This window comes from Lepus europaeus, chromosome 15, assembly GCF_033115175.1.
Source record: "Lepus europaeus isolate LE1 chromosome 15, mLepTim1.pri, whole genome shotgun sequence".
NCBI lineage: Eukaryota > Metazoa > Chordata > Mammalia > Lagomorpha > Leporidae > Lepus > Lepus europaeus.
This window is the reverse complement of record NC_084841.1, coordinates 31,367,010-31,391,060: the sequence shown is the minus strand read 5'-3', so window position 1 is coordinate 31,391,060 and position 24,051 is coordinate 31,367,010. Positions and strand designations below refer to the sequence as shown.

General features: G+C 44.7%; 1 protein-coding gene across 5 annotated transcripts in view; it reads right to left on the bottom strand.

Annotated features, from left to right (window-relative positions):
- Positions 1 to 883: 883 nt before the first annotated feature.
- Positions 884 to 24,051, bottom strand: part of OSMR (oncostatin M receptor) — a 72,254-nt gene continuing 49,086 nt past the window's right edge. For 3 of the 5 annotated variants that reach the window (XM_062211694.1, XM_062211693.1, XM_062211697.1), the window contains 10 exons: positions 23,330 to 23,483; positions 21,370 to 21,446; positions 19,004 to 19,229; positions 16,934 to 17,119; positions 15,194 to 15,298; positions 8,483 to 8,656; positions 7,928 to 8,095; positions 4,215 to 4,296; positions 3,641 to 3,713; positions 884 to 3,343 (listed from right to left, as the gene is read on the bottom strand). In XM_062211694.1, the coding sequence (XP_062067678.1) occupies positions 2,771 to 3,343; positions 3,641 to 3,713; positions 4,215 to 4,296; positions 7,928 to 8,095; positions 8,483 to 8,656; positions 15,194 to 15,298; positions 16,934 to 17,119; positions 19,004 to 19,229; positions 21,370 to 21,446; positions 23,330 to 23,483 (1,818 nt within the window). In that variant the 3' untranslated portion in view covers positions 884 to 2,770. The remainder of the gene's footprint in view (positions 3,344 to 3,640; positions 3,714 to 4,214; positions 4,297 to 7,927; positions 8,096 to 8,482; positions 8,657 to 15,193; positions 15,299 to 16,933; positions 17,120 to 19,003; positions 19,230 to 21,369; positions 21,447 to 23,329; positions 23,484 to 24,051) is intronic. The other 2 variants (XM_062211695.1, XM_062211698.1) reach the window with 1 other exon arrangement.

Here is a 24,051-nt window from a genome sequence, read left to right as displayed (position 1 = left end):
TTTTAAAATTAAATCCAGGTGCTTTTTGTAAAGATACATGTATTTACTTGAGGGGCAGAATTGGAGACAGAGAGGTCTTCCATCCACTGTTTCATTCCCCATATGGCTGCAGCTACAAGAACTAGGCCGACCTGAAGCCAGGAGCTTTTTCCGGGTCTCCCGCAGAGGTACAGGGGCCCAAGCACTTGCACTATCTTCTACTGCTTTCGCAGGCCATCAGCAGGGAGCAAGATCGGAAGTGGAGCAGCTGGGATTCAAATCGGCACCCATATGGGATGCTGGAGCCAGAGGCGGATGCTTAACCTACTATGCCACAGTGCCGGCCCCTAAATCCAGGTATTTCTGACAGGAAAATATAAATTTCAGAGTTTCTTAAAATAATGTCAAAATGGCATCTACCAGAGTGTCTTTGAAAAGTTAATGGTAAATATTCATTGTAAAAGAACCTGCCTGGATTCTAAAAATTTGACCAAAATGAACTTTTAGTTCCATTTTCTATGAACCCTCATGTTACCAAAAACTAACGTTTTAGCTGCCAATTTATTTGGTTATGAATGTTGGAGAAGTATGCTTAAAACCATAAATACAGGTCATGATGAGATTGTAAACACAAAGCTTTGTAGCCTAGCATTTCCAATTGATAAGTATTTTTAGAAAGTGTACCTGTCAAAAAAAAAAAAAAAGTCTCCATGTGGTAGAAAGCATTGATTTTCAAAGTTTAGTATGTTGCAGAATGCCGTGAACTAGTTTCTGCAGCACAGGATCTGGAATTTTTGACTAGGAAGTTTGCATTGGGACCCAGTAATTTACATTTTTAGTAAACTTATGTGGTAATTTACTGTCTATACTAAGCAGGTTTCATTGCCCTGAGGTAGGTAAAAGGTAATGGTACAATCTTTTAATTAAGGGTATTTGCAACAGCAAAAATGACTTAAAGGTTTTGTGGATTATTTTATAAAAATTATACAAAGGATACCATTTACAAATCAGTGACCTTGACATGTCTGTACAGGTTTCAAATGAAAAGTAAAATTGCTTGACAAAGGGAGATAAATAGGATAAGTGATGACAATACTGGCACCAAAGTCTCACAACACCTAGGCTCAGCAAAATACCGCTTCCTAGTACACATTAGGAGCACATAACCCATTTTTCCCAGCAGATGGCATGGTTTTTTATAAGTAAGGAAAACAATGAAAAGCTTAAACAGCAGTAATTATTCCTCAGTATCCATGGGGGGCTGGTAACAGGATATCCTATGGAGTCTCAAGTCCACAGATGGCTCTAGTCCCTTAATGTGAAATGGCGTAGTGTTTGCATATAACCCACACAGCTCCTGCGAACTTCTAAGTCCTCTCTAGATGATAATGCCTAGTACAATGTAATACTATGTAAATAGTTGCTATAATGTTTAGGGAGTAATAAGGCTATATACGTTCAGTACAGCGAGAACCATCATCAGCCTAACTATATAATCCACAAACAAGGTATTTCGGTGGACAGTGCTTCAGCGAGGGCTGGAGAGATGGAAGGCGGCGCATGGATTCAGTGTAGTGCTTAGCACACAGTAAATTCAAGTTCTGCTTTATGGAATAGTGTAAGATATTTGTTAAAATATTTTCTGGTTTTGGTTAACTGACTACTGGATTATGCCGGTACATTTAGGCCAAGGGACAACCACTGTTTTGAGATGTTGATACAGTTTGTCTCTGTTCAGGGTGAAGTGGCACAGTGCAGAGCACTGGGTAGCAGACACCTGAACATAGGCAGTCATTTCTACCACTTGGCAGTCAGCAAAACAAAAAGGAATCCTCCCTTGTGATCATCTAGAAATAGGACAAATTAGCAGGTATAGAGAACATGGTATATACCAGAAGATTTGCATATTTTGGTTTCAAGAAGACAGGGTTGCCCTGGAGCCAGCACAATTTCCCTCTCCCTAGAACTTTTCACAATTATATTAAATTCTATTAATTTAGCACAGTAGGAAGACAAAGTGTGCTGTGTTGACCCTGACAACCTATTGCAGAGTCCAAAGGATGCTAAGTAAAAATAGATCATGTATAGTTCTGGGGAAAAAAGACTCAAAATGTTAATGAGATTAATATGTTTTTCTACTCTTGAGGTAGTCATCAAAAATTGTAATAGAATATCACTACTGCTCAGCAGACATCAGTCTTCTATGTTAACACTGAGCCACGAATTCCTCTTCCATCCCACTGTCCCACTAGCAAGGCAAACAGGAGCACTGGAGATCCAAATCGTAACCTATTAGGTCTGTGCTCCTGAAATTTTACTATGTCAGTAACCTACAAACTTTGAAGTCCAAAACCTGTGGTGATCCTAAATACCTGTGACTTTTTCACTTTAATAAAGGGCGCAAATTGTTAGTGTAAAGACTTTAATAGCTTTACTCTGAAGGTATTAAAGCGGGGATAAATTTTAACAAATATTTTCTCATTAAAAACTGAATTTCTAGGACCACAGCTATCTTGAGTGGGTGAGGTCTAGAGTGGTTGGTGCCTACCTGTATGTCAAGCTCAGGTCTCCTATTAAAAAGGGGAGCAAACAGCAGCAAATGAAGCATGTTCCTATGATGCCGCCATCTCGAAAGAGCCCTCTCCAAGTACCTCTAACCAAGTCAGACTGCAGTGGTCCTACGCAAATAAGACCTGCAGATAGCAATAGCTTACTGTGATTAAGGACTAGTGCCAGCCATGTTCCCCTTATTATCTGTGTAGCATAGAGATCAAGGATTATGGTATGCTAGCTAACTGTAGTGTTCACTTTCACCTAAAAGGGTAACTGAGGAGAGGCTGCTGTCTTCACTGAGTGGAGGTGACGCAAGGCACGAGGGCACTGCCATTTGCATTTTATACTCTGAACAGAGCGCCGGCATTGGTGGGTTTGTTGGCAGACTCTCCTTGTCTCCAGACAAGGGTGAAGCCAACTGGGACACATAACACATACTGTTTCCACTGGGGTTCTCTTCCAGGGAGTTCATGTAGTTTTTTTCTAGTGCCTTGAGGAAACTGCCAGATGAGGCCAGTAGTCCCAGCTGACTCGGAGGTTCTTCAGGGGTTACTGGGCCATGGCCACAAGAACCAGACGCAGAAGCTTCCTCATAGGTAAGGTTCTCAAAGCAGATACAGGGTCCGGGGCTGGAGTAATTGTTTTCTGTTGCAATGAGGCAGAGGTAGACGGGCTGACTAGTTAGTTCAGTTTCTGTCACTGACTTCCTGGTGCCCGGGAACTGTGTCTTAATCCCTTCAGCCTTGTTTATAACTTCAATAGCATCTGGAATGCAGTCCTTGACATTCATTATTGTTGGGTGAGGATTCTCCTGGGGGGAAAAATATGTCAATAAAATGGGCATGTGTCATTGAAGCATATTAAATGTGTGGACATGAATGTTCATATAACTGCATTAACTGTGAAGTGCTTAGAGGTTCAGTTTTGTTTCTTCTTGGTCACAAGTTAACTGCAGGTACTGTTAGAAATCACATGATTTTTCCCTGACAGAAGAAATCAAAGCTCCAATTACACATTGGTAGGAGCAAAAGTGGCTTTTACTTTTTATTTTCCTGAGGAGGTCTCAGAAACTATCCCAATAGCTTAAGAGGTATTTCCCAACATTCACCTTGGATTTTTTCATTGACAGGATGCTGCTCTTGTAAGGATCTGGGATGTCAGGGTAACACTTCTCCTTCATCCTAGGAAAACCAGAGCCAGACTGAGTTTCACAACGCAATGGAATAGTAAGAGTGAGGACTATGGTGGAGTCTGATTCCTGGGTTCTAATTCCTGCTCTGTCACTTGGCAAGTTCCTTAAATCTCCCATGCTTTACTATCCTCATTGGTTAAATGGCATTAACTGTTCTACTCTTGACAACAGTGCTCTAAGTGTAACAGTTATTATATGTAAAGCACTATAGAACAGTACCAACCCTATAATAAAATACGAGCATTAGCCATTGCTAGGGACAAACTTGGGCCATCTTTTTATTTTCAGTGCTGGTTATTTTCCTTGTATATTGACCTAGAAAGCAAAATTGTGAAATAAGTTTCCTATTTCCAGTAAGCCTTCTTTGTCCTTTTCCTCTTCAGAACTTTATATATAATCATACACACAAGTCAAGGTCATCTCTGTCTTAACGGCTTTCCAGAGTTTTCCTTGTTTCCAGTCTTGGCTAAATCCTTCCTCATACACTTACCATTGACTTTTCCAGTAACACAGGATCATGATGAGCAAGACGCAAAGAATCATGGGCAGTATGATACGGATGAGAATATGTGCTGAAGAAGGAGAAGGAAAGGGATATATATATATTCTTAATTCATTTAAGATTTATTTGAGAGAATGAGCCTTTATCTGCTGGGTTACCCCCCCCCCCCCCCATTGTTCGTAACAGCTGAGGCTGGGCCAGACTGAAGCCAGGCACTGAGAGCTCTGGGTTCCCACATGGCTGACAGGGACCTAAATTGTTAAAGAGACACCTTCTGACTCTCAGAGTACACATCAGAGGGAAGCTCCAATGGGGAGCCATCATTATCCCCTTCCAACAAAACGGCCCTCCTAGCTCAGCAACACGAATGGCCTCTTTCCATACTTACGTGGAAACACACCAAGAGTCATGGCTGGCTTTCACATGGCGTTGCCTTTGTGATTTGCCCACATTATTTCCATTGTGTGAATATGCCACCGTTACCTTATCCTTCCCATTGGATGGGAAATGGGTATCTCTAGTTTGCAACTCTCATAACCTGTGCTGCTATGGACTTTCTAGTCCATGTCTTGGGTATTGCTTTGGGGTTATATGGGTATTCTTTAGGGCATATACCTGGGAATGTAAGTACTCAGATCTAAGTTATACATGTTCACTTTAGAAGATAGAACCAATTTGCCACAACGGCTTGTGCCACTTTGTCCCTGCCAGCAATGTATGAGAGTTTCAATATTTTCACATCCTTGGTGATATTTTGGCATTTGTCATCACTTTCATTCCTATTTCTAGGTTATTTCAGTATGATGTTTAGGTTCAGAATGAAATGGTTGCCAGATGTACAGATCGACACCTGTCAAAACAACTGACCTTCCCTCCCTGTGCCTCATTATCTCCATATAGGGATCTAGCCTGCCATTCACAGGAAAGGTTACAACAGTTTACCAAGACTGTTTTAAAATGTACCAGTGAAGGGGCAGGCATTGTGGCGTAGTAGGTTAGGCCTCTGCTTGTGAAACCAGCACCCCAAATTTGTTCATGTTCTAGACCTGCCTGCTCCACTTCTGATCCAGCTCCCTGCTAACCTGCCTGGGAAAGCTGCAGAAAATGGCCCCAAGCACTTGGGCCCCTGCACCCGCTTGAGACCCCTAGATGAGGCTCCCAGCTCCTGGCTTCAGCTGCCTGACCCTGGCCCTTGAGGCCATTTGGGGAGTGAACCAGCAGATGAAAGATCTTTCTTTGTCTCCCCTCTCCTCAACTCTGCCTTTTAGGTAAATTAAAAAAAAAAAAAAAAAAAAAAGAATACACATTTATGCACAATTTTGCTATTTCACTTAATTTTTTGTGTGCTTCTGTTCTTTTTAGCAGATGTCAACATTTTAAAGTTTTGTTACTCTGTTGCTCAAATAAATGGACATATACAACCATCTTCCATCCACTGGTTCACCTCTCAGATGCCTGTAACAGCTGGGGCTGGGTGGGCCAGGTCAAAGCCAGGAGCCAAGAACCCTATCCAGGTCTCCCATGTGGGTGACAGGAATCCAAGTATTTGAGCCATCTGCTGCCTGCCGGGACACACATTAGCAGGAAGCTGGACTGGAACTCTACCAGGCACTCCAACCTGCGACACAGGTATCCGAAGCAGCAGTGTCTGCCCCAAATGTATGTATTTCTGATTTCTATTTAATAAGGTTTGAGGTATAGTTAATTGGATGTTGCAAGTAGAGTATTTCAAATACTTTGTTTTTAGTAATCAAGATATAAGCCAAGGCTAACGTGAGTTAACTTAAGGGAGGTAAATGAACCCTACAGGATAGTGTCCTAGGTAATTGTCTATGTATGTACCAATTACATCTGAAAGCTGGAAGAAAAATAACCCAACAGTAAATGTCAGTGGTGGGCATTTGGTGCAGCTGTGAAGACCCTTTGTGGGGCCTCTGCGTCCTGTCTCAGAGGGTCTGGATTGGAGTCCCGGCTCTGCGACTGTGCGTACTGAAGGGGAGCAGGTGACAGCTCGAGTACTTGAGTCCTTGTATTCCTGGCTTCAGACTTCCTGATTGGTGCAGGCATGTGAAGAGTGAACTGGTAGATGGGGGCCTCTAGCTCACTGTTTCTCTCATCTGTCTTTCTGCTTTCCAGATATTTTAAAATAATTTTAAAATTAATTCCAAAGTGGCAGTTGTGCTCAAATAATGTAAATCATCAAATCCTAAGCTAAGGGGGAGCTTTGGATTTTGATTTGGGGACCTAAGGCTATGTTTCAGTCTAGCACTGAACTGGCAGCAAGTGCTACAGCCTGCCCCTGCAGCCACTATGTGTGTGTCACTGGCCAGGGCACTCCTGGGGTAATAGTCCCTACCCGATGAGGCCATCCCAGTTCTACAGCCACACTCCATGCACCAAGGAAAGCTGGTAACTTTTGCATGACAGTACTTTCCAAGGTCTTTTCCAGGATGGACCTTCTCTGACACCCTTAGTGACAAGGGTCCTTTCTCCCCTTCTCTCAGCAACTTCGGCTCCCTGGACGTCAGGATTTTGCCTAAGGAATAAATTTTCCTATCAACCAGTTCTCCCTTCCTCCTTCATCTTTGCAGCCAGATGTGCTTTAAAAAAAAAAAAATTTTTTTAAGATACAGATTTTTTATCCACTGGGTTCACTCCCCAAATTCCCTCAATAGCCAGGGCTGGGCCAAGCCAGGAACCTTGGATTCTCATATGGGTTAAGCCATTACCAGATGTCTTACAGATACATAGCGGTAGGAAGCTGAAAAATAGTAGAGCTAGGCTCAACAAACATCCCAAAAAGAAATGTAGATGTCCTTAGCAGCTTCTTAACTGTAGCCCCAAACACCCACCCTAGGCCAAACTGTCTCCTCATCTCTCCCTTCCCTGACCAAATCTGGAACCATGCAGTTTGTGAACAGGTGCTCAGTGCCCCTGCTCCTCCCCACCTAGCCATTTCCGGTTAGCCCTGAAGACTGGCCAGAAGGAAAACTGGCTGCAGGGAGAAATTCTGCTGAGAAACCCATTGCTGCCCTTGCCTCGACAGCAGCCCGTGGCTCTTCAGTTGACAACACTGAAATATACCACGTATGATTTTCAGTCCATTCTGAGAGTGCCAGAGACATAACCCTTTGGGCCACTGAGAAGGCAAGAGGAAGGTCCAAGGCCATCATCAGTGAGAGGAGCTCTACTCTTATCTGTCTTATCTAGGAGGACTCTGTGCAGCATTCTTTGTGGAACAACAAATGACAAAGAGGAAGAGAGTGGCGGGGAAGAAGGTGGTATGGTTGCAATTTCCTAAGCTGGGGTAGATGTCTGATGCAGTGGTTACGATACACTTGGGGCACTTACATCCCAAACTGGAGTGCCTGATTAGAGTCCTGGCTCTCCTTCTGATCCAGCTTCCTGCTAATGTATGCAGACAATGCCTTGACTCCCTGGGTCCCTGCCACCCACGTGAGAGGCAGGGATTAAGTCTGGGCTCCCTGCTTTGGCCCAGCTCAGCCCTGGCCATTGCAGACATCTGCAGAATGAACAGGCATCAGGACAGTCTCTGTCTTTCAAATAAAAAAACCCAAAGTACATTTAAAGGGGGAAAATAAAACTCCTAATCCAGACAAATCCTGTCACAATGGTTCTGTAATCTGTTAGTTTCCCAGAGACCCTCTCAGGAAAGGCTTTTTGATCTGGGACAGACTCACAGTGTTCATCCGGAGTTGTGACATTCCTGAAAGTGCCATTGGGGCCTTCCCCAACACTTGTATACGGAGTGACGAGAAACTCATACAAGGATTCTGGCTGTAGGTTTTCTGCAATGAACATCTTCTGTTCTGGGTTGTCAATTTTGTACTTGCAACATACTGAATCATCTGTGGTTCAAAAAAAATTTTGCAGAAAAAAATTTATGAAGAGTACGGTAGAGCTCTATCAGCATCTCTTAATGAACCAAAAATCAGTGTCCCAGAGACACTGGTAAAATTTTCAGGAGATGGCACAGTAGGCAAAAACCAAAAGCAAACCAAAACCCCACCCAACGAGGGAGGCTGGTGATACAGAGGACACATTGAAATGCAGGTAAGAGCTTGCCAGGAGACTTAGAATTAAGGAAAACAAGATCCTTTGCTAAGTGGTAGGTTTTCTTAGGTTGAAGGTGCTTTGAGTTCTAAAAATACCAAGTCACATTGATGTTTTATGTAAGTTAAAACAATTCAAATAATGAGGTCTTGAAAGAGTAAACAAGCAAAAATAAATGTCACCTGAATGCGTTCTCTCTTCAAATCCTGAGTGGCACTGCATTGCCTTGGACTTGAGATAGACGTGGTAGCCAAGTATAAAACTGGGTTGGTATTCTGTGGAATAATTCTCCCAGCTCAGAGTGAAGGAGTGGGATGTCAAGTTTTTTATGTTCACTTGAGGGTTGTATGAAGGAGCTAGGAAAGGAAGTTGGGATAAGAAAAATCATGATCTCTAAATAGCATCATTCAAGGAAATTGAAAGTACAGCCATAGCCAGCTCTAGAGGCTGTCAGAGCTTATGCCAAACAAAGAAGTTTTATCTGTTTCCCTAGGGCTTATGCTTTGGCTTAGCTGGGAGATTTGGGAAGTAGTGGAACAAGCTTTGCCTTTCACAGCTGACAAAATGAATGCCCAGGGACCAAGCGTTCAGGTCAAGACACTGTCCCACAGGGCCTGTGCTGTGGCTAAGCAGGTAAAGCCTCTACCTGCAGTGCCAGCACCTCACAGAGACTCCAGTTCGAGACCCGGCTGCTCCACTTCCAATCCAGCTCTCTGCTATGGCCTGGGAAAGCAACTGAAGATGGCCCAAGTCCGGGTGGGAGACCTGGAAGAAGCTCCTGGCTGCGGATCGATGCAGCTCCAGCCATTGTGGCCATTTGGGGAGTCAACCAGCGGATGGAAGATCTCTCCCTCTCCCTTCTCTCTGTAACTGTTTCTGATACAGAAATCTTTTTTAAAAAACAACACTTTCACACCTGAGGTTTCTAGGCCGTGTCACAATTCCAGCTTCCTACTAATGCAGATCCTGGAGGACAGCAATGATGGTCAAATATTGGGTTCCTGACTCCAGCCCCTCTTGTTGCAGACATTTGGGGAATAAACCAGTGGATGGGAATCTTTCTCTCAGCCTTTCAGATAAAATCAATAAAAATAAAAGAGATTGCCCAGAGAAATTAAAAGTTTTCATAAAGGTTATACAGCAAAGAGACTAAAAGTCACCCTATACATCTTTCTATTCTTTCAAAAAATTGTATTTTATGTGAGAGGCAGAGCGCCCATCCATTGTTTCACTTCAAATGCCCACAACAGCTGGGACTGAGCCAGGCCAAAGCTGGGAACTCAATATCGGTCTCCCATGTGAGTGGCAGGAACCCAACTACCTGTTACCTCCCTGAGTACACGTGAGCAGGAAACTGGACACTCAAGTGGAGCCCAGACTCAACTCCAGGACCTCTATTTTAGTACGACAGTGTGCCAATAGGTGGGTCAACTAGTAGGCTGAATCCATACCCCTTAATTCTATTCTTGAATTCTAGATCTATTCAACCAGAGAACCTACTCAAATGAGAAGGAAGGGGAAGAAGAGAGGGTGGTGTTTGTTTAAAGACAAGGGGGATTTGAACTCTGGTTCCCAGGGTATGATAATGCAGTTACTTAAGGATCACTGAACAAATCTGGGTACATTTATTCTGAAGGCCTCCCTTGGTCCACTGATGCACAAACTGTGCACGCTGTCCCATGCAACACGCCTCCTGCCTATCTTAGGGTTGAATTTCATCATTTATTGATGAAAACCACTGTCATTTTAGATTGTCCAGCAACAGCTGACATGACCTGTGTACACAAGACACTGCAATCATAAAATACTATGGCTGAACATCACATGAATCACAAAAGCAGTTTATAGAGGGCATTGAGGAAGATCTCTTATTTTACCATTGTGTCTGTAGAAGGGAATACCTGGGTATACCTAAAACATGAACTCTAGGTGTTTGCCTTTGAATAGTCAGCAATGATTTCACCTTGTTCTTTTTCATGATATTGAAAAAACCATCTTAAAAGACAACATTTTACATTGGTATGATGGGAAAATAGTTTTTAAAAAGTGGAGAGAGTGCAGTCTTAGGGAAGAGTTAGGGAGGAAACTCCATGCAAATTAGAGGGACACTGTGGAGGACCCCAGCAGCCGAGAGCCTCAGCACCAGCTTTGGAGAGTGAGGCAAGACCAGACTACAGCAGCCCCGATCAGGAAAAGAAAGGTGAGATACATTCCAAGTCTTCCCTGCTGCCATCCCACGTCTTAAGAGAAAAAACTGTCAACCCAGAATACTGTACCCCACAAAGCTCTCATTTATGAACAAAGGTGAAATAAAGGCCTTCTGTGAAAAATAGAAATTGAAAGAATTTGTCGCCACTCATCCAGCCTTACAAAGATGCTAAAGGCTGTGCTACACACAGAAACATGGTCATCACTACGAAAAGAAGGTGAAGGCAGACAATCTCCCAGTAAAAAGTACAAAGTAAATCCATAGTCAACAATAGGAATACTTATGGGAAAATGGCAGGGCCAAGTTGTTGTTTAGCAGTAGTCACCTTGAATGTAAATGGCCTCAACTCTGCAGTAAAAAGATACAGACTGGCTGAATGGATTGAAAAGAAAAAATCTACTTGCCATCTACAAGAAACACATCTCACCAACAAAGATACAAGCAGACTTAGAGTGAAAGCATGGAAAAATATAGTCCATACCAAGAAAGAGCTGGTGTAGCCACCTTATATCAGACAAAATAGACTAACACAAAAACTGTTAAAAGAGACAAAGAAGGGCACTATGTAATGATTAAAGGATCCATTTAACAGGAAGATGTGACTATTACAAATGTGTATGTACCTGATTACAGGTCACCTGGCTATTTAAAAAAATGTTAATGGGTCTATAAAGGGAGACAGACTCCCATATAGTAGTAATGGGGGGGGCTTGAATACCCCACTTTCAGCAAGGGATAGATCAACAGAAAATCATCAAGAAAACAACAGTTAATTGACATTATAGAACAAATGGACCTAACATATCTACAGGACTTTTCATCCTACAGTTGCAGAACACAGATTCTTCTCCTAGTGCATGGAATTTTCTCTAGGATAGACCACATGCTAGCCCATACAGCAAGTCTCTGCAAATTCAAAATCTGAGATCATACCATACATCTTCTCTCACCACAATGGAATGTAGCTGGAAATCAACAACTCAGGAATCTCTAGACCATTTGCAAACACATGGAGACTGACCAACATGCTGCTGACTGAACAGTGGGTCATAAAAGAAATCAAAAGAGAAATCAAAAAATTTCTGGAAACAAATGAAGGTGACAGTACAACATACCAAAACTTATGGGATACAGCAAAAGCAGTGTTAAGAGGAAAGTTTATAGCAATTGGTGCCTACATCAAGAAATTGAGAAGACACCAAATAAATGAGCTATCAATGCATCTCAGGGACCTAGAAAAACAACAGCCAACTGAACCCAAAATTAGGAGAAAAGAAAGAAGAAATAAAATCAAAACCAACAATACAAAAGATCAGCAAAATGCAGAGCTGAAATTTTGAAAAAGTTAAATAGGAGGGATAAGACTTGAATCAATAAAATTAGAGATGAAAAAGGAAAGGTAACAACAGCCACCATAAATAAAAAGAATCATCAGAAAGTACTATAAAGAACTATACACCAACAAATTGGGAAAACCTAGCAGAAATGGATTTTTGGACACATACAACCTGCCTAAGTTGAGCCAAGAAGAAATAGAACACCTAAACAGACACATAACCAAGATGGAAAATGAATAAGTAATAAAGGCCCTCCCAACAAAGAAAAGCCCAGGACTGGATCAATTCACTGCTGAATTCTATCAGACATTTAAATAACTAACTCTGATTCTTCTCAAGCTATTCAAAACAACTGAATCGGAGGGAATCCTCCCAAATTCTTTCCATGAAGCCAGCATCACTAATTCCTAAACCTGAAAAAGATGCAACAGAGAAAGAGAACTACAGGCCAATTTCCCTGATGAACACAGACACAAACATCCTCAACAAAATACTAATCAATCGAATCCAACAACACAACAGGAAGATCATTCACCAGGACCAAGTGGGATTTATCCCTGGGATGCAGGGAAGGTTTAATATTCATGAATCAATGTGATACATCACATTAAAAAAACTGCAAAGCAAAAACCATATGATTATCTCAATAGATGCGGATACAGTATTTGATAAAACACAACACCCTTTCATGATGAAAACTGTAAGCAAACTGGGTAGAGAAGGAACATTCCTCAACACAATCAAGGCAATCATCATATTAAGTGAAGAAAAGTTGGAAGCATTCCCACTGAGATCCAGAACCAGATAAGGATGTCCATTCTCACCACTGCTATTCAATATAGTCTTGGAAGTTTTAGCCAGAGCCATTAGGCAAGAAAAAGAAATCAAAGGGATACTAATTGGGAAGGAGGAAGTCAAACGACCCCTATTTACAGATGACATGATTCTATATTTAGGGGATCCAAAAGACTCCACTAAGAAACGACTCATAAAAGAGTAGCAGGATATAAAATCAGCACACAAAAGTCAACAGCCTTTTTATACACAGTGCCACAGCTGAGGAAGAACTGAGATCAATCCCATTCACAATAGCTACAAAAACAATCAAATACCTTGGAATAAATTTAACCAACAAGATCAAAGAACTCTACAATGAGAATTGCAGAACATTAAACAAAGAAATAGAAGATACAGGAAAAAAAAAAAAAAGGAAAAATCTCCCACATTCATGGATTGGAAGGATCAATAGCATCAAAATGTCCATATTACCAAAAGCAATTTACAGATTCAATGCAATAGCAATCAAAATACCAAGGACATTGTCCTCAGATATAGACAAAATGATACTGAAATTCATATGGAAATACAGGAGACCCTGAATAGCTAAAGCAATCTTATACAACAAAAACAAAGCCAGAGGCATTACAATACCAGATTTCAAGACATACTACAGGGCAGTTATAATCAAAACAGCCTCAGCCTGGTACTGGTACAAAAAAATATGGTTAGACCAGTGGAACAGAATAGAAACACCACAAATCAACCCACACATCTGCAGGCAACTAATCTTTCACAAAGGAGCTAAAATCAATCCCTGGACCAAGGACACTCCCTTCAAACAATGGTGCTGGGAAAACTGGATTTCCACATGCAAGAGTATGAAGTAAGACCCCTACCTTGTATCTTACACAAAAATCCACTCAAAATGGATTAAAGATGACCCAATACCATCAAATAACTTGAGAACATTGTGGAAACCCTGGAAGACATTGGTATAGGAAAAGATTTCTTGAAAAAGAACCAAGAGGCACAGGCAATCAAAGCCAAAATTGACAAATGATATTACATCAAATTGAGAAGCTTATTTCTGTACTACCCAACCCCCCCCCCCAAAAGAAAAACAGGAAAGGGAAGAGGCAACTGACAGAATGGGAGAAATTATTTTCAAACTATACAACTGATAAATGATTAATATCCAAAATATTTAAAGAGCGCACAAAACCCAACAAGAACAAAACAATCTAGTGAAGAAATGGGCAAAGGACTTAGACATTTTTCAAAAGAGGCAATCCAAATGACCAATAAACACATAGAAAAATGCTCAGGAAATGCAGGTACCCTAATCTACTGCTGGTGGGAATGTAAACTGGTCTGACCACTGTGGAAGACAGTATGGAGAGATCTCAGAAATCTGAATACAGACCTACCATGTCAGCCATCCCACTGCTGGGAATTTACCCAAGGGAAGTCACATTAGCATATGAAACAGTTATCTGTACCCCTATGTTTATTACAGCTTAATTCACAATAGCTAAGATACATAGTCAACCCAAATGATCATCAGCTGAAGATGGGTTAAAGAAATTATGGGATACCTACACCATGGAATACTACACAGCAGTTTAAAAAAAAAAGTCATTTGCAACAAAATGGATCGAACTGGAAAACATCATACTTACTGAAATAAGCCAGTCCAAAAAGGACAAAAGTATATGTTCTCCCTGATCTATAGTAACAGAGCACTTAAAAGGTAATCTATAGAAGTGAAATTGACACTTTGAGAAGCAATGACTTTGAACAGCTCTTGACTGTTGAACAGTTCTTTTTTTTTTTCATACTATTCAACTCTTTACTTAGAACACAGTTAATTTTATGTGTATAAAGTTAACTGAAGGCCGGCGCCGTGGCTCAGCAGGCTAATCCTCCGCCTTGCAGCGCCGGCACACCGGGTTCTAGTCCTGGTCGGGGTGCCGGATTCTGTCCCGGGTGCCCCTCTTCCAGGCCAGCTCTCTGCTGTGGCCAGGGAGTGCAGTGGAGGATGGCCCAAGTCCTTGGGCCCTGAACCCCATGGGAGACCAGGAGAAGCACCTGGCTCCTGCCATCGGATCAGCGCATTGCGCCGGCCGCAGCGCGCCGGCCGCGGCGGCCATTGGAGGGTGAACCAACGGCAAAGGAAGACCTTTCTCTCTGTCTCTCTCACTGTCCACTCTGCCTGTCAAAAAAATAAATAAATAAAAAAAATAAAAAAAGATAATTCATTTAAAAAAAAGTTAACTGAAAATCGATCTTTGTAAAAAATAAGAATGGGAATAGGAAAGAGAGGGGTGAAGAAGAAGGGTGGGAGGGCAGGGACAGCAGGAAGAATCATTATGTTTCTAAAGTTGTATTTATAAAATCCATGAAGTTTATATACCTTCAATAAAAGGTTTCCGGGGAAGAAGAGGAAAAAAAAGAAATGGGACACTCAAAATTAGGTAAGGTGTTGAAATCTTCCTTACCCCAAATCTTGATGTCTGTGCACTGTTCAGAATAAGCTGCACAGGGGTACATACAGTGCTTCAACTCACCCAATTCCTGGCAGTATCCTGTTTTTTTCGCTAGTAAATAAGCAATCCTTTTTGTAGACAGTCCGTAAATTCTGAAGCTGTATCGGACTCCCGGTCCAAAAGCATCTAGAGAAGAACGGTCAACAGACTCTCAGTGACAGAATGGCATTCTCATCAATTCTGAAAAGCCCCGAGAGTGGAAGAGCAACCTGTGTTCCCTTATGAGATTTCTTCACTTCCTCCCTGCCTTCTGTCTTCCTTCCAGTAAGCCTTGGGGTCCCTCCAGGTTGCAAGCACCTGACTGAGCGGTCTTGTCTCCAGCAAAGCTCACGTGGCTTTCCCTCCACAGCATCCTCTTGCTAAGGGCTCTCAAGCATGTCCTTATCCACAGACATGAGGCTGAGTAAAGAATCCCATCAGAGCCTAAAACCATTTTAGACCCCTCACTTAGCTCCAGATCCCCCTCTTCATATTAAAGTCAAAGGGCAGTTGGGGCTGGCGCCGTGGCTCACTTGGTTAATCCTCTGCCTGCGGCGCCGGCATCCCATATGGGTGCCGGTTCTAATCCCGGTTGCTCCTCTTCTAGTTCAGCTCTCTGCTGTGGCCCGGGAAGGCAGTGGAGGATGGCCCAAGTGCTTGGGCCCCTGCATGTGGGAGACCTGGAGGAGGCTCCTGGCTCTGGATCAGTGCAGCTCCAGCCGTTGCAGCCATTTGCAGAAGAAAGACCTTTATCTCTGTCTCTCCCTCTCATTGTCTGTAACTCTACCTCTCAAATAAATAAAAAAATCTTTAAAAAAAAAAGTCAAAGGTCAGGCCGGTGCTGTGGCTAAGCAGGTAAAGCTGCCACCTGCAGTGCCAGCTTCCCATATGGACACTGGGGCCAGTGCAACTCCTACACCTTTCCCTGGGTCCTGTAGATGGCGCCACCCACCCCTCCTGCCTTGTAAACTTGCACTCCTTTGATTTAGCTCAACTAAAACCTTTGAATGACAAACCCAGTGTAAGTGGTGAGCACTCGAGACCTGTATGTTCTAGTTGAAATGGAAGGAGTTGACCAACTCCCATCCACCAACTCTTAAGTCCTGAAGACATCACCCAAGTCATGTGCTTTTCTGCTCTTATTTTGCGTTTTTTACTCCCCTGCTTTTGTAAATGCTCCCTGGACAGTTGTTAAAATGCCCCTCGGCTGGTGCCGTGGCTCAGTAGGCTAATCCTCCGCCTGCAGTGCCGGCATCCCAGGTTCTAGTCCCAGTTGGGGCGCCGAATTCTGTCCCAGTTGCTCCTCTTCCAGTCCAGCTCTCTGCTGTGGCCCAGGAAGGCAGTGGAGGATGGCCCAAGTGCTTGGGCCCTGCACCCGTATGGGAGACCAGGAGGAAGCACCTGGCTCCTGGCGTCAGATCGGCGCAGCGCTGGCCGTAGCAGCCACTTGGGGGGTGAACCAACGGAAAAAAAAAAAAAGGAAGACCTTTCTCTCTGTCTCTCTCTGTCTAAACTCTGCCTGTCAAAAATAAAAATAAAAAAATAAAAATAAAATGCCCCTCTTCCACTGACTCAAGACCACTAATTCAGATGAATCAAATTCATGAAAATCTTGAAGGTCACATCTGAGAAGTTCCAGTTTTATAAAAATGTGTTCAAACACCCATGTTGGATTTGGCATTTCAAAACTATTGGCTTAGCACGAAGCATCTGTGAGGTAGTCTGGAAATCCTAGTCGTACTTGCCGCAAGGTGGATTCAGCCAGAGGGTAATTCTACTTACCTGAGCTGATGACTGTGCGTGTAGTGTTGGGACCCACGCGCTTCCACTGGAAATCACAGGAAGTGTCCCGGGGATGCGCACACCAGTCCACCACGTAGCCAGCAACATCTCCAGACTTCGGTTTCCAAGACAGAGGGAATCCACCTTCTGTCCCTGCAATCCTTTCTTCTTTAACATTTTCTGTACCTAAACAAGTAGAGAGATGCTTCAGATTTAATTAATAAACTGTGTATATTTTCTAAAGTGGGCAAACAAAAAAATAGACATCCACAAGCAACGTATTTACCGGGTAAGAGCCCCAGGACTCAGGGTGACAGGGCTTCAGTGGGGACTGCTGTCAGGCGTGTGTTCCTGCCTCATGTACCAGCAGCTGTTCACCCCTGGCACATGCCCCCCCTCCCGACCTGCTGTGACCAGGCTGGGGTCAGCAAACAGCCAGAAGGGCCAGCCCAGCCAGAGACCCTCGCACTCCAGGTATTTTTACAGGGTTTACAAAACAAATAGACAAAAAACAGTATACATTATGTAACAGAGACTTTGTGGTGTGAGCTGCTATCCTTTTACCAAAAAAAAAAAGTTACCAACCACTGACCTAGATAGCTGATTTTTTTTTTTTTTTTTGACAGGCAGAGTGAGACAGTGAGAGAGAGAGAGAGAGAGAAAGGTCTTCCTTCCATTGGTTCACTCACCAAATGGCTGCTACGGCTGGCACTGCGCTGATCCGAAGCCAGGAGCCAGATGCTTCTCCTGGTCTCCCATGCAGGTGCAGGGCTCTGGTCCTAACCACATCAGAATAAAACAGTTTGGCTGGTGCCGCGGCTCACTAGGCTAATCCTCCGCCTGCGGCTCCAGCACCCAGGGGTTCTATTCTCGGTTGGGGCGCCGGTTCTGTCCCGGTTGCTCCTCTTCCAGTCCAGCTCTCTGCTGTGGCCCGGGAGGGCAGTGGAGGATGGCCCAAGTGCTTGGGCCCTGCACCCGCATGGGAGACCAGGAGGAAGCACCTGGCTCCTGGCTTCGGATTGGTACAGCGTGCCGGCTGTAGTGGCCATTCGGTGGGTGAACCAACGTAAGGAAGACCTTTCTCTCTGTCTCTCCCTCTCACTGTCTAACTGCCTGTCAAAAAAAAAAAAAAAAAAAGAAGAAGAAGAAAACGGTTCTCCTCCTTCTCTAACATAGTTCTGCACAAAGCAAAAGTTAAACTGAACCCCCGAGTTTTTCTTGGGGCACAATACTAATTTATTTTCCATATCCTAACTTCTTTTCCTGATACATGCTGGATAGAGTTTGTTAAAAAATAAGAACCTAAAAATCCAGCTCACTTAGCCCAAATTTCAGCTTGAATAACATGTATAGTACAACCTGCTGTAACCTCCTAAGTAGGAGCAAAAGGCTGACACTATTACAAGGCCCACGGATGACCTTCGGATGCCAACCACTAAGTACATTATGCCCACTTGTGCGTCACCTCCTGGCTTGTGACCGTGGGGGTTACTATATCCAGTCTCTACCACTCGGCCAAGAAGGAAATTAATACCACTATTGATTTGGTCCATGAGGTCATTTCCTCCTTGTTTGCTCTTTTGTAAGCTAAGAGATTAGCCAGTTAGCATCTTCTATCCTACCAAGTTGGCAAAGTACTTCTTCAAAGACGGTGCCAACTTCTAGGCATTCTGGGAATGTTCATGAGTTCTTGACTGGTGGCAAAGACTGGCAAGACTTCTCACAACGTAGTAAATGCAACTCATGATTCACAAACCACAAAGCACTTAAATAGGAACCCACACGACCAGCGAGGGCTGTTTGTTAGGGTTGCATTTACTTCAATGAATTCGAGGTAATTTCCAAAGCATGCTAAGGAGTTAATATCTGAGCCATGGCTGACTCTCCTTTGTTACACTGTGAGGGGACAGTCCCACCAAAGCGTGTCGACACACCTGACCCAAAAGAAAACAACTAACAGTGTTTGCCTGTCAGGCATTTTGCATTCCTAATTGTTATCTATCACCAGTGAATCACAGCATCAACGTTATCCTAGAGAATGAGAACAAAACCCATCACGAACTCACTCACCATTTCCGGGGTCTCCAGCGACGGCCAGGATCGAGGCGGGGGAGGTGCCCACGCTGTTATTGGCTGTGACGTGGATTCGGTAAGAACACCGTGGGTCAAGCGTTAGTTCTTGCCGAGTGGCCGGTGCGGGAATGGAGAGGAGCTGTAACCTGGATGCGGAGTCTAGGTTTTCTATAACTACATTATAGAACAGGATCTTTCCATTGGCTTGGTGTTTGGATAGTGGCTGAAAAAAACGTGGAGCACTATTTCAAAATGGACTTGGCATTGAAAAGTTTGTATAATTACGTTTTCATCCTTTCCATCCCTTAGCTGCATAACATAATACACACCAGACTTTTTTTTTTTTTTTTTTTTTGACAGGCAGAGTGGACAGTGAGAGAGAGAGAGAGGTCTTCCTTTGCCGTTGGTTCACCCTCCAATGGCCGCTGCGGCTGGCGCGCTGCGGCCGGCGCACCGCGCCAATCCGATGGCAGGAGCCAGGTGTTTCTCCTGGTCTCCCATGGGGTGCAGGGCCCAAGCACTTGGGCCATCCTCCACTGCACTCCCTGGCCACAGCAGAGAGCTGGCCTGGAAGAGGGGCAGCCGGGACAGAACCGGCACCCCGACCGGGACTAGAACCCGGTGTGCCAGCGCCGCAAGGCGGAGGATTAGCCTAGTGAGCCGCGGCGCCGGCCACACCAGACATTTTTTAACAATTAGCGAAAATAACCCTGTACACTGTGCCTAAACCACGTGTTCTCGTCTCAGTGGAGTGGAGAAGGGCAGCATTTACTGTGACCAAAGAGGAGTCAAGTTAGGCATCAGGAGAATGGGGGACTCTTTAGCCTTAGGGGCCCCGGGAGAAGACAGACAGGTAGACACAACACCTCCTGAAACACGATTGGGAGGAGCCTGGGTCCTGGCCCCACCCCTCCCCCTGCTCCCACTCCCTGTGCCCTCCTCCTACACAGAGCTCACATTCCTTCGTCCAGATTCTCAACCCTGGAGGCTGCAGAGCAGTTCCCGCCCACACAGTCCCACGCCCACTACCACACTGTTCCTAGACCTGCCCTCCCTGGGACAGGCTGTGCCTCCCTAGACCTCAGACAGGGCTGGAAGTGGCTGCGCCTGGGTTGTGGGCACAACCTGGACACACAGACTGCCTTGTGACCCATGTATGTGCACAGCAGTCCTGTGGACCATGCCACCCTAGAAATGGGCAGAAAAGTGGGGTGAGCTGTGGAGGAGGCCACAAAACTAAAGACTTCAAGAGCTCTGAGGCCAGCGCCGTGGCTCAACAGGCTAATCCTCCGCCTTGTGGCGCCGGCACACCAGGTTCTAGTCCCGGTCGGGGTACTGGATTCTACCCCGGTTGCCCCTCTTCCAGGCCAGCTCTCTGCTGTGGCCTGGGAAGGCAGTGGAGGATGGCCCAAGTGCTTGGGCCCTGCACCCCATGGGAGACCAGGAGAAGCACCTGGCTCCTGCCTTCAGATCAGCGCAGTGCACCAGCAGCAGTGCGCCGGCCGCTGCGGCCATTGGAGGGTGAACCAACGGCAAAGGAAGACCTTTCTCTCTGTCTCTCTCTCTCTCACTGTCCACTCTGCCTGTCAAAAAAAAAAAAAAAAAAAAAAAGAGCTCTGAATGCAAACTTGGCCTGCCAAGTCATCATGTTCAAGGGTATCAGGCAAGAAGACAAAGAAAATTTTTTAGCTATTTTTTAGTTTGATCCATAACACTCAACTATAAATGAGTGACTTAATATTCATAATTGTGTGTGATAAAGAATATTTATTCTTTATATAAATATGTGAATATTCATGGTGTGTATATAGTTCCTCATATATTCCCTTTCCCTAGGCCCTACAAAAGTTAGATTTGGGGGCCGGTGCTGTGGCATAGTGGGCTAAGCCTCTGCCTGCAGCATCAACATCCCAAACAGGCAGCAGTTGTGTCGCGGCTGCTCCTCTTCAGATCCAGCTCCCTGCTGATGCCCTGGGAAAGCAGCGGAAGGCGGCCCAAGTGCTTGGGCCCCTGCACCCGCATGGAAGACACAGAAGAAGCTCCTGGCTTCAAATCTGGGTAGCTCTCAGGTCTGGCCGTTGAAGCCATTTGGGGAGTGACCCAGCACATGGAAGACCTTTCTCTCTTTCTCCCTCTTACTCTACCTCTCAAATAAAAAATAATCTTTAAAAAAAAAATAAAGTTAGAGGTGGGCCTGAATAGATGTCTCAGAGAAGAAGGTTCTAGCAATCAGAAATGGCCAGCAGTCTCAAGAACAACTGGGTTAACCTAAGAGCCCTCCCTCTCGGGACACTGCACCAGGATCCACCGTTTCACAGTGGAAGCAGCAGGGCGATCACACCTTCAGTGCCTGCACGTCGTACCTTCCAGAATAAGGCCACGTTCTGACGTCCCGGCTCTGACGTCACATTCCTCCAGACATCGGGAGCCTCTGAGGGAGCTGAAATTAACCACAGCCCTTGGTTCATGACTCGGGTGTAGAACAATGCTCATACACTCAGCCCTTCTCTGGATTGGTCAAGGACATGAGGATTACCTGTCCTGCCTGCGGCCTGCTTGTCATCTTAGCATTGTGACTTCCACCTGCATAGCCACAGCCACCCTGCTCACTCCTCACTAGGTGCACACAGGAGGTGCTTTGATAAAAAGGTCGGCAGCTTCTAAATGGGACACCAACTAAAAGCCTTTATAAGCATCAAAGAATTTTGGAATTATTTGTCAATTCTAGAAAGTGAGAAAAGCACAAAATTTTAGTTATGATGCAATGAATTTTCAAATACAAACCCCCATAGCACGGCAGTATTATTAAAGTCAAAATTCTTCAATAAGGGAGCCAGTGCTGTGGTATAACGGGTCAAAGCCCCAGCCTGCACTGCCAGTATCCCATATGGGTGCCCGTTCCCAGCTGCTCCACTTCCAATCCTGCTCCCTGCTAATGCACCTGGTAAAGCAGCGGAGGACGGCCCAAGTGCTTGGGCCCCTGCACCTGCATGGGAGACCTGGAAGAAGCTCCTGGCTCCTGGCTTCGGATCAGCTCAGCTCCAACAGTTGTAGCCATTTTGGAATTGAATCAGGGGATGGAAGACCTCTCTGTCTCTATCCTCTACCTAACTCTTTCAAATAAAAATAAATAAATATTTTTTAAAAGTTATTTAATAAGACACAAATGGGGAATATACCACTACCCTATCAGGAACAGCCTTGGTGAGCGTGAGGGTGGGCATCAACCACCAGGAAATGGTGGGTAGGCCTGCTGAACTCGACCAGTGATCATCTCCATGTACAGGTTCCGATTTCTGCACCTTACAGCCTCAAAGCTGAGCCCACGCTTTCAACAGTCCTCCCAGAATGCACCAAAAAGACTTCTAACAGCCTCCAGCCTGCACAAGCTAGAAGATGGAATCAAGTACATACACAGCACCCTGCCTTTGACAGTCAAATAACCAAGACTTGGACCAGCATGACCACAAGGCTGTACCACCACCACCAAGAGGGAACACACAGAAGTGTAGCTCCTGTTGCGGGTGAGTGGCACGTCCTGGGAATCACAGGTTGGGCCTCACTGGCTAGGCCCACGAAATGACCATCAGCAGAACCTACCACATGCCGTGAACATTCAAAGACCAGATGCCAGTGAGCACTTGGAGCTATGTCAGGCACATGGTAAATGCTAACTGCTGCTATTACTAGTAGGTTGTTGACGGCAACAGTGGTATCTGCCATTCATTCAACTGGCCAAAGGGCCAAATCTCTACAACCCATGGGCTCAGGCTGCCTCACCCGTAAAGTGGGGAGGAAGATGGAAGCAGGACTAAGCCATCCAATCAGCTGCGGCCCATCTGAGCTCCGAGAGCAGGTTGTCTGGGGGAAGCTGCAGTCAATACTGAGACTCTGCCTCTGAAAACCCACGGGACAGGGAACCAAAACTTACTGGTAATGATTAAGGTTCTACTAGCTTTACATTTCCAAACACAGCCGGAAGATGTTTAGGAGAAGCCTAATGGTTCCCTTGGCACCAACTATTCTATTTATCCCCAGTCTGGAATTAAAAGCCTAAGCTAATTTAGGGAGCCCCAGATCCAGTGTGTATTCAGCAGTAGCAGTGACTCATTCATAGACTATTTTGGAGAAATGTCAGAGAAATGTAGAATCAAAATAACACTGAGGTCAAATGTTTGAGGCTGAGGGCTCCCTACTCATCAGGCATTTAACCCAATTTTTTTTAAATGGTACTCCATCTGTTTTATTTTTTTAAAACACAGGGAAGTCCCCCATCCCCTGAGGCCTTGAACCCTAGTTTAGATGCCAAAGTGCTGTACATACCAGCTTCAGATGTGATGATCTTCTGAGGGACCCAATCGCTCCATTTCCAGAAGTGGCTGGTGCTAGTGCAGCGCACTTGGGTTACATACTGTGTGTCAGGCTCCAGTCCACTTAAAACATACTCACCATTCACCTTCACAGACACGTTGTGCTGCTGGATCAAAAGAGAAGAAAGGAAAAAGACAACAGAAGTACTGGTGAGCAACCCTTACTGCAAAGCCAAATCAGGCTGGCGCTGCGGTGCGGCGAGTTAAAGCCCTGCCTGTGACACAGGCATCCGTATCAGTGCCGGTTCAGGACCCGGCTGCTCCTCTTCCAGTCCAGCTTCCTGCTAACCTTCCCAGGAAAGAAGCAGAAGATGGCCCAAGTCCTTGGACCCCTGCCACCCACATGGGAGAACTGGATGGAGTTCCAGGGTCCTGTCTTCAGCCTGGCCCAACCTGGCTATTGTGGCCCTCTGGAGAATGGACAAGTGAATGGCAGATCCCTGTCTCCCCTCTGTCTCTGTAACTCTTTCTTTCAAATAAATAAATCTTAAAATAAAAAAAGCCAAATCAGGACACAGAAAATCCAATTTGGACTAAAACCAGTTCCTTCTGGTGGAAAAAATACCACTCCAGTATCCTTTTCCCAATTCTCAAAGTCTCTGATGCATTTCATGCCCCCTTTTTAAACAGAGAACTGACATCATTGGTACCCACAGAAAAGAGTTTAAAGTGATT